At 35.3% G+C, this 17032-nt stretch overlaps 1 protein-coding gene across 5 annotated transcripts in view; it reads left to right on the top strand.

The window, feature by feature from the left end:
- LOC106875929 (protein FAM13A) overlaps positions 1-16885 on the top strand; it is a 242604-nt gene extending 225719 nt beyond the window's left edge. For 4 of the 5 annotated variants that reach the window (XM_052978225.1, XM_052978227.1, XM_052978230.1 and 1 more), the window contains 4 exons: positions 1618-1838; positions 3739-3840; positions 7186-7240; positions 8024-16885. In XM_052978225.1, coding sequence (XP_052834185.1) covers positions 1618-1838; positions 3739-3840; positions 7186-7240; positions 8024-8089 — 444 coding nt within the window. In that variant the 3' untranslated portion in view covers positions 8090-16885. Of the gene's footprint in view, positions 1-1617; positions 1839-3738; positions 3841-6940; positions 7008-7185; positions 7241-8023 lie in introns of those variants that run through there. The other variant, XM_052978236.1, reaches the window with a different exon arrangement.
- Positions 16886-17032: the final 147 nt, after the last annotated feature.

The following is a 17032-nucleotide window of genomic DNA, read 5'->3' as shown; positions in this document are numbered from 1 at the left end:
CCCCCTTCCTCCTCCTCCTCTTTCTTCCTCCTCCTCCTCTTTCTTCCTCCTCCTCCTCTTTCTTCCTCCTCCTCTTTCTTCCTTCCTCCTCCTCCTTCCTCCTCTTCCTCTTTCTTCCTTCTTTCCACCCCTCCTTTTCATCATCATCATTTTACATCTGTTTCTCTCCATGCCTCTATGGGTCTTACCCATAGAGGCAAGAAGAAACAGATCTAAAACGATAGACACTTACTGAAGATGCTACCACTCATTGGGATTGATCTTGAAATCAAGATATTGTGCACAGTGAACCTCTCAGCCCCATGGCTATTCCTGCATCTATTTTTTTTATAACATTTTTATATTTACTATTTTATCTTTGCATCTTAATTATTTCTGTCATTTACCGTAAATCATATAAGTTACAGCAGATGGCTATATTCAAAACCTTCTACTACAAATGCAGGAGTTCAAACTCTGATTGTCTTTATATTCTACCACCTTTTTCATCATCAATCTTACATCCACTTTTCTATGTTGGCATGAGTTGGTGGGGTCTGTTCCTTTGTGAGCTCCAGGAGTCCTCACTATTCCTTTCTGTGTTTTCTTAGGTCACCTTTCCTATTCCAAAAGCTCCTTCTTTCTTCTTGGATTTTAGATTTCATCAAGATAGTTGGGAGGTTAGCTTGTAACATCTTGGTTATTAATATGAGAAGTCTCAGTGCTTTCTAAATGTTTTTTGTTTCTTATTGTGATATAATGTTACTTCAACATGAACAATGCTATAAAAAGCTCATTAAGTCATTATATTAAATATGGTCAGTACACTCTGTAAAGTTGTTGCCATTAGGAAAGGCATTTAGTTGTAGAAACCATACTAAAGTAAACATTAGAGTAAAGTACAGTCCTGCAGCTTGTCAGATCCAGTCAAACCATCCAATCTAGCATGGATTGGGAAGTAGAAACATATACTTCACAGTATTTTGTTCCCTCTATCCATCCAAGATTAATAAAACATACCAGTCATACACTGGAGTTAAATCAACCAACTGTACACCTGTTTTATGATATTCAAGTACATTCTCCTTTTGCAAGTGGAGGCGCAATGGCCCAGTGGTTAGGGCAGCGGACTCGTGGTCATAGGATTGCGGTTTTGATTTCCAGACTGTGCGTTGTGAGTGTTTATTGAGTGAAAACACCTAAAGCTCCACGAGGCTTCGGCAGGGGATGGTGGCGAACCCTGCTGTACTCTTTTGCCACAACTTTCTCTCACTCTTTCTTCCTGTTTCTCTTGTGCCTGTAATTCAAAGGGTCTGCCTTGTCACACTGTGTCACGCTGAATATCCCCGAGAACTACATTAAGGGTACACGTGTCTGTGGAATGCTCAGCCACTTGCACATTAATTTCACAAGCAGGCTGTTCCGTTGATTGGATCAACAGGAACCCTCGTCGTCGTAAGCGACAGAGTGCCAGCAACAACATTCTCCTTTTGCAAACATGTAGTAGTGTACTAATGAGAGGAATCAATATTTTGATTAAAGATTTACAACTCTGCTAGCACTGTCTTTATTATTCTTTCAGAAATATATTATTCTTGCTGATGTATAATTTTTTTTCTTCTCTCTTTTGTCTTAAAGTGGAAGAAAACAGTTCATGTGCCTACAGCTGAAATGGAAGATGATGAAAATTTTGATACAGTTGCAGATTTTTCTGTAACCAGAGATCTAGTTTTAACAAGAGATACAATAAAGGTTTCATCAGCAGCGACCTCTGCCGGAAGTGGATCTCCCAAATCTCGCCTAATGAGCACCGGAGAAAGCTCAATTAACCAAGAAGCAACACTTCATGAAATGACTATGTAAGTATATACTATACATTAATGTATTGATAGGTCTTTGCACTTAAGTAACAGTTTCAATGTGATGTATGATTAGCTTGATTAATAAGAAATAGAATAGAAACACCGAGTTGGAGTAGCTGGCTGACTAGTGGATCCTTTGTAAAAAGGCCCCATTTATAGTTATCATTCTCTGCCTAGTGTGTTATAGGGAGAAACAAACTCTGGGATATTCTGAACAACTATTATTTTTCAATAGCTCAATAAAAACACATTTACTGTAATGTTTGTTGCTACTAAATTAACTTGATATACCATGTAGTCTTAATATTCATAAAATATATGTGTAATGCTGTTAATTTTTATCATAATTAAACATATCCAGCAATTACAGCTTGAGATATACAGGTTAGCCATTCAAAAGCATGCAAAAACAGTTAACTTCAACCTTTTATTATGATGAAAATTTTGACACCAGATAATAGATGTTTAAGCTAAGTCAGTAGTCTATGTGATATTGAATAGTTAATGTCTTCCATGCTATAATTATTTTAGTTTCTACACACTATCTCAGATCATATTACTTGTCAGACGAGTACATCTCTTAACCCTTTAGCATTTAAACTGGCCATATCCAGCCCAAATATTTTATCTGTTTTATGTTCAAACTGGCCAGATTTGGCTTTTTGATTATGCTACGATGTCATTCTAAAATGAACAATCACATCATTGAAATTTAGTTGCTACAAAATACTGCATAATTAATTCAAAGCATTATGAATAAATAAGCATTACATTTGACAGAATAATCTGAATGCTAAAGGATTAAACATCTTTAAATTTACAAGTTTTAAGCTGTAAATCTTAGGAGGTACTAAGTTAGTTGCACTGAGAAACCCAACTAAGACAATTTGTATTTCACAAAGCTTGATACACTTAGGTATGTGAATGCTTTGAATGATCAACCAAGTTCTAATTTATTTTCAACTCTTTTTTTTTTTTAAATTTGTGTGTGTGTGAAGGTTAATTGATTTAATTCAGTAATAACTTTATAAAGAATTATGGTATCAAAGATTGCTTTCCAACTTATTATCATCATTTGGCATCCATTTTCTATGCTAGCATGTGTTGGATGGTTCAACAGAAACTGATGAGCCAGAGGATTGTTCCAAGCTTTAATGTCTATTTTGGCATGGTTTTTATGGCTGGATGCCTTTCTTAATGCCAACCACTTTACAGAATATACTAGGTGCATCTTTTCATGGCACTGCATGAAATGCTTCTGGAAAATCTTATGAGTTTGTAAAATCTTAACTAAAAAATGTTTTTAGTCTACATAGGTGCAAGCATGGCTGTGTGGTAAGAACCTTGCTTCCCAACCACATGGTTCTGGGTTCAGTCCCACTGCATAACACCTTGGGCCTCAAGCTAACCAAATCCTTGTGAGTGGAGTAGGTAGACAAAAACTGAAAGAAGCCGATGCTATTTCATGTGAACGTTTAATGATGATGATGATGATGAATATATATTCCTGTGTGTGTGTCTGTATTCGTTCCACCCACCATCACTTGACAACTGATGTTAGTGTGTTTACATCCCTATAATGTAATGGTTCAGCAAAAAGAGACAGATAGAATAAGTTCTAGGCTTATGAAGAATAAGTCCTGGGGTTGATTTCTTCAAGTAAAACCATTAAAGCCATGGCTGCAGTCAAATGGCTGAAACATGTAAAAGAATACAGGCTATAGTCTGCTTTAGTGACCAAGCTTACTTGATAAAAGCAGTTTATCTAATAATCAATTGATATGATGATGTTCAGTTTAGAATTAATTTTAAATACATTGGAGTTAGTTAAGGAGAAACAAGAGTGAACAGCTTTGAGAAAATAAAGTGTCATTGATGGTTTTCATTGTTATTTCAGTCCTCAACTACAAGAAGAACTGACAAAGACTCGAGTTGAGAAGAGGAAGCTGAGAAAGATTCTTCGAGATTTTGAAAATGAATTCCTTAGTCAAAATGGACGGTAAGTGGCAATATTTTAGTGCTTAAAGTAACAATCAGTTGTATTTCTATATGTGTCTCCCTTCATATGAGAAACATGTCTTTGCATTTGCTATTGATGTTGTTGCTGGTGCATGACTCAGTGGTTAGAGCATTGGGCTCATAGTCATGAGGCAGTGAATTGTGTTCTTGAGCAAGACACCTTATTTCACATTGCTCCAGTTCATTCAGCTATAGAGATGAGTTGCAATATCACTGGTGCCAAGTTGTATCAGTTTTTGCCTTTCCCGTCAATAACATCAGTGGCATGGGTGACTACTAGTCTTCCATAAATACAATTCTTTATTGCCCACAAGGGGCTAAACATAGAAGGGACAAACAAAGAGAGACAGAGGGATTAAATCGATTACACCAACCCCAGTGTGTAACTGGTACCTATTTAATCGACCCCGAAAGGATGAAAGGCAAAATCAACCTTGGCGGAATTTGAACTCAGAACGTAGCGGCAGACGAAATACCGCTAAGCATTTCACCCGGCGTGCTAATGATTCTGCCAGCTCGCTGCCTTGTCTTCCATAAATAACCTTGCCCAGACTTGTACCTTGGAGGGTAACTGTCTAGGTGCAATTCCATGGTCATTCATGACCAAAAGGGGTTTTTACTCTTCTTACGCTTTGCCTCAGATGTTGTTTGTTGTGTTTTTTGTGCTAGAATGGGATAGACAAGTAAATATTGTCAATGTTTTTTTTTTTTTCAAGTAAAGGATTTTTTTTTTTATTCCACAGAGCTAAGGGATCATTTTAATTTTATCCTTTACTTCTGTTATTGGACGGCGGCCATGCTGGGGCACTACCTTGAAGAGATTAGTCAAACAAGTCGACTCCAGTACTTATTCTGTTGGTCTCTTTTGCAAAAACTGTTCAGTTACAGGAACATAAGCAAACCAACACTGGTTGTCAAGCAGTGGGGGTAGGAAGGGAGCAAACACAAAGATATACATCTTTATCATTTAATGTCCATGTTCAATGCTGGCATGGGTTGGACATGATTAACTTCCATACAATTTCCATCTATTGGCTCATGGCTATAATAGAAGACATTTGACTAAGGTGCTGTGTAGTGGGACTGAATCTCAAAACATGTGGTATGCCTGCACCTTTTTGTTGATAGGGAATTATCAACAAAGTCCACTATTTGCAGTTCAGTGCTATTTTCATGTGAATGCTGAATGTAAGCATTAATACATACATACACACATCATCACCATCATCATTTAACATCTATTGTCCATGCTGGCATGGGTTGGATGGTGTGACTAGAGCTGACAAGCTGGAAAGCTGCACCAGACTCCAGTCTGATTTGGCATGCTTTCTACAACTGGATGCTGTTCCTAATGACAACTACTTTACAGTGTGTGCTGGGTGCTTTTATGTGGCATCACATGGGCACTTTTACTGGTGCTGCATGGGCTCTTTTACATGGTGTCGTATGGGTGCTTTAACATGACACCACATGGGCGCTTTTGTGTGACACCACACAGGTTACATATGAATTTACTGACTGAGTACACATAATTTGTGTCTACTTTCGACACATTCACATCTCTAAATGTATATAGACAGACAATTAGGTAAAAAGATGAGGTATACTCTCACTGCCTTGCTTCCTTCTACACAACCAGCCACTACAGTCAGGGTTTCCAACTTGGTTATAAACTGAAGTCTGGCAGGTTAGATGGAGAAGAATTTGAGACTTGCACCCAAATCTCTATTTGGTTTCTTCTGTTTTATATTTGTATCTTAAGATTGAGCTGCCTAAGGTTATTCAAAACAGCAACAACTTTGTGGTAACTGGCTCTAATTAGCTTTGTTCAAACAAAGCTATTAGACACATAACTAATTATAGAAAAATTAGCAGTTTTTAGCATCCACTCTTCCATGCTTGCATAGGTTGGATGAAAATTGTTGATGCAAATTTTCTATGGCCAGATGCTTTTCCTGTTGTCAGTCCTCACTTGTTTCCAAGGAAGGTTTTTTTTCACCAAGGCCAAACATGTTTTCACAGAATATTGGAAATGAATGACACTGCTTATATGACAGTGACACTCATTTACAACTATCATGTAATGTCAAGACAAAGAGATGATACAAGCATACACACATGACAGTCTTCTTTCGGTGTCTGTCTACCAAATCCATTTACAAGGATATGATTGACCTGGTAAAAGATGCCCATGGTGCCATGCAGTAGGTCTGAACCTGAAACCATGTGGTTGAGATGCAAGCTTCTTAACCACATAATCACATCTGTGCCTAGGCTATCCTGGTGCAGCGTTTCAGATATTTTACTTCAGACTCTAGTACTTATTTTCAAGTTTTGTACTTATTCTGTTGGTCTCTTTTGCAAAAACTGTTCAGTTACAGGAACATAAACAAACCAACACTGGTTGTTAAGCAGTGGGGGGTGGGAATATATATACACATGGCCCACTTGCCTTAAAATTCTTGATTGACTTCAGATGAACAAATAGTTCTGTTAATCCTGGCAGGATTTGAGATTTGAATTGTAAGTCATCAAAGTAAGTCATTGATTGATTGTAATCTCATCACTTGTATGTGAATCAAAATCACATCTCACAAGTAAAATGGGTATCATTGCCATCACACAAACCTCTATGGTTGTTGCCTGATCTGATAGAAATAGCAACCACATTTCCTTCAAACCACACTCCTGATTGTCTTAAAAAAAAAGTACACATTGAATAATGTGATCTGGCATGTAATGTTACTAAAAAACAAAAAAGGATAGTCATAGCTTGAATATCTCTAATCACCAATAAACTTCATCAGAGCCAACCTGGGAATGAACAGCAATAATATCTATATATCATCATCATTATCACTAAACATCCATTTTCCATACTGGCTTGGGCTAGATGGTTTGACAGGATCTGGTGAGCTGCAGGGTTACACCAAGCCCTGATGTCAGCTTTGACATGGTTTCTATGGCTTGATGTCCTCCCTAAAACCAATCACTTTACACAGTGTACTGTGTGGTACTCGGTGCTTTTCTCATGCCACTAGCACTGAAGGGCTTGCCAAATAATCTATCTATAAGACAAGAAAAGTGCAGGAAAAAGATAAAGCGCCCTCTACTAAGTGGGTGGTGTGGTGAGTAGTATTTGAGATGTGGATGTCTTTATGCCAGGTTTTAAGTGGCATGAAAGAGGGTTATAATTTTGTTCAGTCATTTGGTTGGAACTTTAATCAATTTTTTCTCTAGATTTCTCAACCAATTCTGTTTCCTTCTGTTACGATAAAATTCTCTTTGTTCGTTTATATATATACATATTTATTTATTTTTCCAGAAAAGTGCAGAAAGAAGATAAAATTCCTTTACAAGAAGATTACCAAGAATACAAAGTAAGGTTAAATTTTGTGTTTCAAAACCATTTTTACACATTCACAATATTTGTATTAGTTTAAATAAATAAAACTTGCTTTGATTTGCCATAATCATCATTTTAATTTCCACTTATCTGTGCTTGTATGGGTTAGATAGTTGAGCCAGGTTTCCTATGCTTGGATGCCCTTCCTATTACTAACCTGCACCTGTTTCCAAGTAAAGTAATCTTTCCCCATGGTCAGATATATTTTTGCAGAATATTAGATATGAATGACACTGCTTGTATGTTTCCACTCCCAGGCTTGTATATATATATACATACTTCTAGGAGCAGATATGTGATTAAGAAGTTTGCTTCTAAACCACATGGTTTTGGGTTCAATCCCACTGTGTGAAACCTTGGACAAGGGTCTTCTACTCTAGCTCCAGACTGATGAAAGCCTTGTGAGTGAATTTGGTTGATAGAAACTGAAAAAAACCTGGTGTGTGTCTCTGTCCGTCCATCCGTGTCCATGTTTTGACATTATGCTACAGTTGTAAATGAGTGTCACTGTCATACAAGCAGTGTCGTTTGTCTCCAGTATTTTGTAAAAACATGTCTGGCCATGGGATAGTATTATCTTGGCAATAGGAAGGGCATCCAGCTGGAGAAAATGTGCCACAGGGAACTCTGAACAATCCATGCAAGCATGGAAAAGGAATGCTAAAATAATATTGATGATGATGATGATGCTTATGTGAGATGTCATTATCATATTTGTGTCTAATTGTCATTTCTGTTTTTCCTTTTTGTCTTGCAGCAAGTAAAAGCTAGGTTACGTCTACTTGAGGCACTGCTCTCCAAATACCAGCAACAGAAACTGTAAGCATGTGGTTGTTATTTCTGTTGTTGTTATTGTTATTGCCATCACTGTCAACTTGACTCTGAGCTGTATCGGTGTTTTACTAACAATTCACGTTGAACCAGTTCCAACAGAAGGAAGGCTCTTCTGCACAGTTCCATATGATTTACAACTTAAAGAACTTTGTCTGAAATAACCTTCATCCCATCTGTATATTATTGCTGCCTGCGCAGATAATCTGAAGTTCCATCTTGTTTTATTGAACTGTCTGCAAACTGAAAACTATTGCTCATTGATATTCCTGCTGTAGCACTTCTACCAATATCGCTTTCCCCCCCATCTGATGAGATTTTATACCAAATCAGAGAAGAGAGAAATGCTGCAAGACAACCAAACTGTTCGTGCCGATGACACACAAAATCAAAGTCTAATTGCTGTCATTAAAACATCTATTGTAACTGTTTCATTACCAAAGACATTTCTTATCATTAAAGACCAACTGTTTATGCAAACTACTCAAAACAATCTGCTTAAGAATTTTGTTCTGTTTCTGCCTTGTGCCTCACTGTTTCAGCTTGAGAACCAATCCTTCCCTCATGTTGTTGTTGTCATTTTGTTTTTATTTATACTCCCTCTTCCTTTCCCCCCACCTTTCATAGTGCTGTCACTGTACAAGATAGTTGCTACTGTTTCTGTTGTTAGTAGCTGACTATGTATAATAGTAATAATAATAATAGTAGTCAGAGCCTTGTGAAACAATCATTTGCAGTTTAGAATCTTGATGATGATGATAAATATGCACACACACACTCACACGTACATACATATATGTATGTACACACACACATGTACATACATATATGTATGTACACACACACACACACACCTGAGCTATCTTGTTCTTCTTTTGACTTCAATATTCCATGGTAAAACTAGGTCTACTGCCATGGTGGACTGTAGCAGTTACATATTCTACCATTTTTGAAATGGAACTCTCCACATCACACAGAATACCTGATTTTCTCTGTTTTTCTTTTTTTTTTTTAAAGTTCCTCCAAAGAAAATGCTTCTGTTAAAGTAAAAAATAAACTCTGATTATTTTGGAAAATTAAAACATGTTATTGTAGCTTGAAGCATAAATAGTGGTTATATATATATATCTGGACAGACATCTCTCAGTTAAACTGGAATCAGACAAAGCTGAAGTCTATTTCTATGTTTTTTGGAAAACATAACCAACAGCTTAAGCTTACATTACACACCAGTGCCATTTCTTTGATGGTGATTATTCAGACTTTGGGAAAAACTAAACCTTAAAGAAATTTAAAGATCTTTTGTTACTGAGTCCAAATTATTACTCTGACTTGATTAGCTCCCTTGTTTTGGAGATCATGCATTACAAAACAAAAACAAAATCATCTGATCTGCATTCAAGACATTATTTATTTTATTTATTTACCTTTATTAAAAAGAAAACATTTATTACCAACGAAGTTCTTCTAACTTAGCTTTCTGCTAATATGAAAAAAAACAGAAAATTGCTACCTGTTGCTGGGAGTAATTCCAAGGAAATAAATGTAAACTGCGTCACACAATCTAAAGCCATCATCTTCATATTGTTTTGGCTGTCATTATCGCAGGATATCTTGTCTGTTGGACTTAATTAGTTCTGTATACACTCTTCTCTTAATTATGAAAGGATAAAACATTTTCCTTGGTTTCGAATGGTTAAGTGTGAGCAGGTAAAAAAAAAAAAAAATTATTAAAATTCAAAATAAAAAGATGGGAAAGGAAAGAAGGAAAAGGAAGTAGAAATATGTTGTTTTAGTGAAATGTTACGAAAAAAAAACGCCTGAAAGAAAATACAAAAATCAATAAATAATAGAGAATTTTCTGAAACCTCTAACTGGACTTAACATTCAATACTGTTGTGATCAGTTTTGTTTTAGATATTTGGTAGAGTTTTGCAGTAAAGTCTGTCCAAAACTGTAATAACTTTTTCATTGAAAGCTCTTGCAATGGATGTGTTAATGTTCAGCAGACATCTGTCTGTTTGCTGTTTTGTAATCTGCTTTGTGAATTGCTCCACTTGACAGCAGTATAACAGAGAAAGAACGAATACCAAAGAGGCTGGGATAAACATTCCTGTTGGTTTCTAAAGTGATTTCTTCTGTTTGTTTTATATATATTTTTTAATCTTTGTAGAAAAAATGTTTTGGATTAGTAGACATAAATTTTTGCTAATTTCCAAAGTTGGATGTCTTAATATCTTCCTGTGGGTTGTCAAGTATTTTAACCTGCTAGAAATAGTTTTATGAAGGTGTGGTATTGGTTTATACATGTTGCATTGTCAGCATGTGGGAATATATGTTTGGTGGATCACAAGCTCGTATGTAGCTCTTGACTTATTGCTATAAAACTGGATTAAGAATTAAAAACAAAGCAGGAAAGTTTAACCATCTTTTTTTTAAAGACTCTATTGAATTATAAATAGTTAAAAAGTGATACAAAATGTAAAAATAGAAAATGCATATCTTCTGTTTTCTGCTGTTTTAATGATATTGTTGGATGTTGTTCCTACATAAACTTTGAATTTAGTTCCTAGTTTTTAACTTAATCATTTTTGTAGTAATTTTAACTGCTGGAATAGAACTGAAATATCTAACATCATAATATATATATATATATATATATATATATATATATATATAATGAATATGTTATTATTTCTAGTATTGATTTAAAAAAAAAAATTATTTCCATCTTCGCATATTTTAGCTTTTAATTCTGAGAAAAATGTTCTTCTAATGTCTTAAGAGTTGAGGCCAAATATTTTACACACATACACACACAAAAGCACAAACGTGTGCACACACACACATACACCCACTCTCTCTCTCTCTCTCTCTCTCAGATCTTGTTGAAAGAATATTATTCTTTCTCTAATAGTTTCTGATCAGCAAGTTATGGTTGCTATAACAAGGGTAAGGATTAGCATGGCACATATTCATTTTTGGTACCTATTGTCAGCAAAACTTATAATAGTAAATTGGGATTTGTTATGCGAGTGGGTCAGAGATAAAGTTAAATTCTTTGATCAGTAATGACAGATATATATATAAATATATCTATGTGTGTGTGTGTGTGATTACATATTAAACGTGTTAAGAATTTAGTATCTGTGTATTGTGGTCTGCACTTCCTTTATTCATAACCATTTCAATTTTAAACTATTTTACCTTTTATTTTCATTCAAGTGTATATGAATAAGCACTTGAATAATATGTTATTTAATAAGCAGATAAATTAGTTTTTCTTTACAAGGCATGGTGTGTGAAGATGGAATAATTAAATATGTACATGTCTTTATATAACACAAGTCACACATGAAAGTTCTCCATCTTACCATGTTTATAACCTAGAATCTTCCATCATCATCATATCTAAGAACCTTTTGTTGAAGTTAAATTCCAAACACTAAACTTATTCTTTTCAAAATAACTTATTTCTTAAGGAGTTATTTCAAAAGAAAATGAATTATAAAATATCTTGGTGATATTGGTCATTAGCTTTCTTGAATTACTGAATTACTTGGAAGTCTTTGTATCACCATTTGGGTCTGTAGTTTGGGAAATTCTCCCTTTCCAACTTTTAGATGTTTAGCAATTCTTTTATTAATTTCAGTGTTTAGGCTGTGACCATGTTGGAGTACTGCCCTAAGGGATTTTAGATGATTTTTTTTTTATTGATTTCTATTTATCAATTTGCTATGTCCAAATTGGTCTAAAGGGCCATAACTGAATACCTAAATGCCACATGTTCTGCAACAATTCTCTCTCTCTCTCTCTCTCTCTCCAGTTATCACCAGTCAAATTTCACTCTATTAGTTAATCTGAGACTATGACAGTAGACACTCGCTCAGAGGTGTTCCACAGTGGGATCAAACCTAAAACCAAATGATTGCAAAGCAGACTGCTTAACTGCAGCCTTGCTTGCATACAGTATTCTTTAAAATTAGGTCTTAAGTTTGTTACAAACCCTACAGGCTCATTAGGCTAGAGTTTATCTCAGTTTACATAGCATCTAAGGGACTGAGAGTATGATACTGCCACTGAACGGGATGCCAGCCTGCTGCAGGATTAACTCCTCTATCCAGCTGCTGCTGAGATTCATTTTCAGCTGAGTGAACTGGAGCAACATGAAATGAAGTATTTTTCTCAAGAATACAATGCACCACCCAGTCTGGAGAAACGAAACCACAATGTTACTATCACGAACCCAACACCCCAACTAAGCACTAAGGCACACCTTCACATTCTTTAACCCATTAACATTTATACTAGCTATATCTGACCAAAATATTCTACCTCTTTTATGCTCAAAACCTTTCACACCAACTTTACAATGTCATTCTAAAAATAAACAATCATATCATCAAAACCTCAAAGCTACAAGATAATGCATGATTATCAAAACAATGTGAATTACATTTGACAGAGCAATCTGAATGCTAAAGGGTTAAAATAATTTTTGTAAAAGAAATTACCTTGTTCTTAATAACAATGATTCTGTTTAATTCCAGTGTAACAGACAGTTAATTCTTTATGATAACTGTTATAGTAACATTCATCAGTTGAGATCTTGTGTGTGTGTGTGATCAATGGCATTTCACTGGAAGTTTTAGGAGTCACAGCTTTGAACTATGTGGGTTGATGGATTCATTTGATATTTTCTTTGGATGGATCACTGGTTGTTTGTTCTTCTTTTTGATCGGCAAGGCCAATTACTGAAAGTTAATTGGCTATGAAATCTTACCCACCCTCTATCTTCCCTATCTTTAATCTCTATAACATTAGTACATACAGCTCTAATGAAATACCTCTAAAAACTGTTCTGAAGTAATAAATTCACTGTCTGTTATATTGTGTGGAAGTTATTTGTGTATATATATATATATATATATATATATGAAAACACATGCATAAACACACACACAAAAATCAATTGATGATACCCATTCTCTGCAGTACTACTTGAGTCAATGAAGCAGCTTTTCTTTAGTTGCTTGATCTGTTAGAAACAGTAGCCAAATCCCCCCTCAAACTCCACTGTACTATCATAAATAAAAGAAGTACACATTAGATAATGTACTTTTGGATATGTTGTCTGAAAATAAGGTGAGGTAGTCATGGCTAGAATACATTGATCATAGGTGACCTGAGCACTGTTGTAGTAAATAACATACATTATTACTCTAAATAAGTGTTTGTTAAACGGTTATATATTTTCTAATAAGTTGATTTATTGAGAAAATTTTATTTCCTGGAATCTGTTATTTGGTCCATTTAATTACTCATTTTTGTTTTAACCCTGTTGTTTTAGTTTTGACAGACTGAAGTTACACAACAAAACAAAAAACATGACATCTTTGGCTTCTTTTGAATACTAGCAAATATATATACTTAGGTCTATAATGAACCCTAGGACTTTTAAGGTCAAGCTTAATCCAGTTTCCATGGTTTATAAGTGACTGAAATGATAACGCTCCACCCCACCCCCCTGAATGGGGTGCCAGTCCATCACAAGGTTAGCTTCCCAGCTATTCGTTGAACTCATTTACAGCTGAGTGAACTGGAGCAGTGTGAAATAAAATGGTTTGCTCAAGAACACAATACATTGCCTGGTTCAGGAATCAAAACCACAATTTCATAATCTTGAGTGTAGCACCCTAACAACTAAGTCTTGGGCCTTTTTGCAATCATACATACTGCTGTTGATAAACTTTCACTCTTTTGATACCAACCTGTCTGAGACCACTCCAGGTTCTATGACATAATGTTTTAAAGTGGCCTAAATTTTTTATCTTCCATCAAAATTTTGTGCTAATTTGTTCCAGACCCCTGCTTAATAATGAGAAAATTATTTTGTTAAATACTTCATTATTTTAGAAATGGATTGATACAAAGGCAGTGTATGTTGACCAAAATATGGTAATGCAAGGATTAAATGTTCTTGGGTGGGTGGGATATCTGAAAGTCTGAGAATTTTATGGAATATAAATTCTGCTACAAAAGCAAGAAGAGTGTTTAAAACTAACAAAAGTATTGGCAATCTTTTATTATAAAGTCACCATTGTTTCATTCCATTCAAGTTCGACAGTTTGCTGGGTTCTGTTTTTTTATCCTAGAGAGCTGCAGTTAGCTTAATGTGGTGTTGTCCAAAAGAATCATTATCATCATCATCAACTCCTGGGCATCACTGTTTCAAGTCCTCAAACTCATAGGGCTGGTTACCTGGTTTTCATGGTGTAAAAGTAACCAAGATCACAATATTTTCCCTTCAACAGGATGCCAGTCCATTGCAGGGTTACTCAATCACAGCTGAGTGGACTGGAACAATGTGAAATGAATACAATGCACTACCTTGTCCTGGAATCGAAACCATGGTCCTGTAATTGTAAGTAGAATACCCTAAGCACTAGGCCATGTGCTTTCATTCCAAAATGTTGCTGGAATCTTAACCATACTTTATTACTCGTATGTCCAGAAAATGTTCTATTGTGCAATTTTTCTGTCATGTGGCTCAAAGCAGATCATTTATGGCATTTTTGTTTGTGATTGCTATATAACCAAGTACAGTTGGAATAATTTCTCATTCAGTTATATAAGTGTAGGCTTGCATGCTATTTTAATGTATTATAAACCTGTCTTCAGTGCTCTGTCAAAAGTAATGATTATAATAATAACAATAATAATGGTGGTTTCTTTTATTTTTTACAATAATGGTTTCTGTTGTGATAATACTGTTCATAGGGCAACCGTTTTATAGAATTTTATACTGTAGCTTTTAAATGGATTTGATCTTTTTGTTACACATATATTTAAACAGTTTACTCATCATTTCATGTGGAAGTCTCCTAAAAGATTCTATGATTTTAGTAAAATCAGTTGTTTTAGGTAATATACTTTATGACAAGGGGAAAAAATTGGTAACAGAACTCATGCCCTCTCAATTTATTATCTTTTCTGTCACATTTTGGACTCTAAGGTTCTCTGACATGACAGTTTAATCATGCTTTAGTAACGTTTTGGTGTTTAGGGTATAGTATGTTGAAGAGGTTTGATTCCATGAGTAAGTGGTTAACATTGGAATGTTGATCATCCACCTGAAGACATGAGACTGTTTATGGAAGGAATGATCTTCACTCGGGGAACATTTTAGTTGGTCAAAAGTTCACGACATCAGATGAACATTTTAATGGTGAACGTGTTTACCAGGCAACTGTGCCATCGTTCATGAGACTGTAAAGGAAATAAGTTTTATACATGCTGCATTATTTATTATCATTGATAGATGGTATAGTGAGGCAATAACCCCTTGTTAATTGACATGTTTGTGAGTCTGTGACCAAGTTAGAAACCACTTCACTTATATCCTTGGGAAAGGCATAAACATCACAACTTCCAATTCCCCATCCATATAAATTTGAGGCTTGTTACCTATGTAAAAAAAAAAAAAACCCTCAATATTTTGTAAGCATCAGTTACCATTGTTGGTAGAGAATTGTTTTCTTGCTTCGGCCATGGCAACTGGGAAACACTGAAGCAGCCAAATCTGTGTATATATTTTCCTCTTCTTACTTTTAGAGTAAACAAGACTTTTTTTTTTTGTGGGTGGGATTAGGAAATGGATTCTATCTCTAGCTACCTGCTCCACATTATTTTCTCTCTTCAAACATATTATTGCATAATTGAAAGTGGGGTTAGATAAGACTTACTGGGCAGATGTATGGTAAAGTACACACATGCATATCCAATATATCTTGTATGTACAGTTAGATGTGTGAGTTTAGAGGTCCTTGTAGAGTTTCATCATCCAGTCTTCTTCCAGTATAGTGGTGTGGTTACTACTGTACTGCTAGTAGTATTTCTGGTTATGATAAACAGAGCAATCATATTTTCTCATATAAAATGTATGTATGTGTACATGCTCTCTGTCTCTCTCTATTCTTCTGGTTTTCAGTACAGTGTAGGAAAATGAATATTTTTGCTGAATGAAATCTTTGTACATTCCAAAGTGGAGAGTCAATGCCTCAAACTGGACACTTTGCACCATCATATTTTGTTGTCTCATGATTCTGAGTTCAACTTTCACTGTCTCAACTTAATCCTGTCAGCTCGTGGTTGAGTAGAAAGTGGCAGGGATCGCGTCTAGAATCAATTTATTCCAACAAAATTATTAAAATGTGAAATTTTCCATATGCCTAGCCACAAATGAAGCAAGGAAAACCAGGAGAGGTCACTCTTCCCTTAAAGAGTAGCCTTTAAACTGGAAACTCACTTGTTGGCTAATTTTCATTTTAAATTGAGATAGACAGGCATAGGGAGACATTTATATAAAGATGTACTCAATTCTAGTTACTTACAGAAATTGAGACAACTGGTGTAAAGTCGCCAGACCATTTGGCTATTGACTGGTAATAATATTCAGGTACATCCGCTGAAATGTTAGTTGTCTGCTTTCTTAATACACTTGGTTTGGCTCTTGGCAGAAGAGTTTAGATGTAGCAGATTTTTATACAAAGTGACTCCTCCATAGGATAATACATCCAAGAGAGAGGAGAAGAGACTGGCTGCTTCAGTGGCCCTTTGCTTTGTTGTTGCTAATGCCGCCGTCCAATGTTTTGAGACTGTTTGTTGAGTGGTCAAGTATCAGATCAATCTGAATGAAGTTATGTACAATAATAATAATAATAATAATAATGTAAATACAGATGGAAACAACAGATTGAACAGAATAATAAACATACATCCACTTTCATTGTCTTTGTTTTTCTTCCAAGTTAAAATTTTGGCTACTTACATGTGTTTCTTTAAAAAAAAATTTTTTGTTACTGTTTGCAGTAGAGAAAACAAAAGTATGTCTCAATTGCTTTGTCATGATTGAAATAACATCTGTGTACACACA

The sequence above is a fragment of the Octopus bimaculoides genome, chromosome 2, assembly GCF_001194135.2.
Source record: "Octopus bimaculoides isolate UCB-OBI-ISO-001 chromosome 2, ASM119413v2, whole genome shotgun sequence".
Taxonomy (NCBI): domain Eukaryota; kingdom Metazoa; phylum Mollusca; class Cephalopoda; order Octopoda; family Octopodidae; genus Octopus; species Octopus bimaculoides.
Note: the sequence above shows the minus strand (reverse complement) of the source record. Positions and strands in the feature narration are given on the sequence as shown.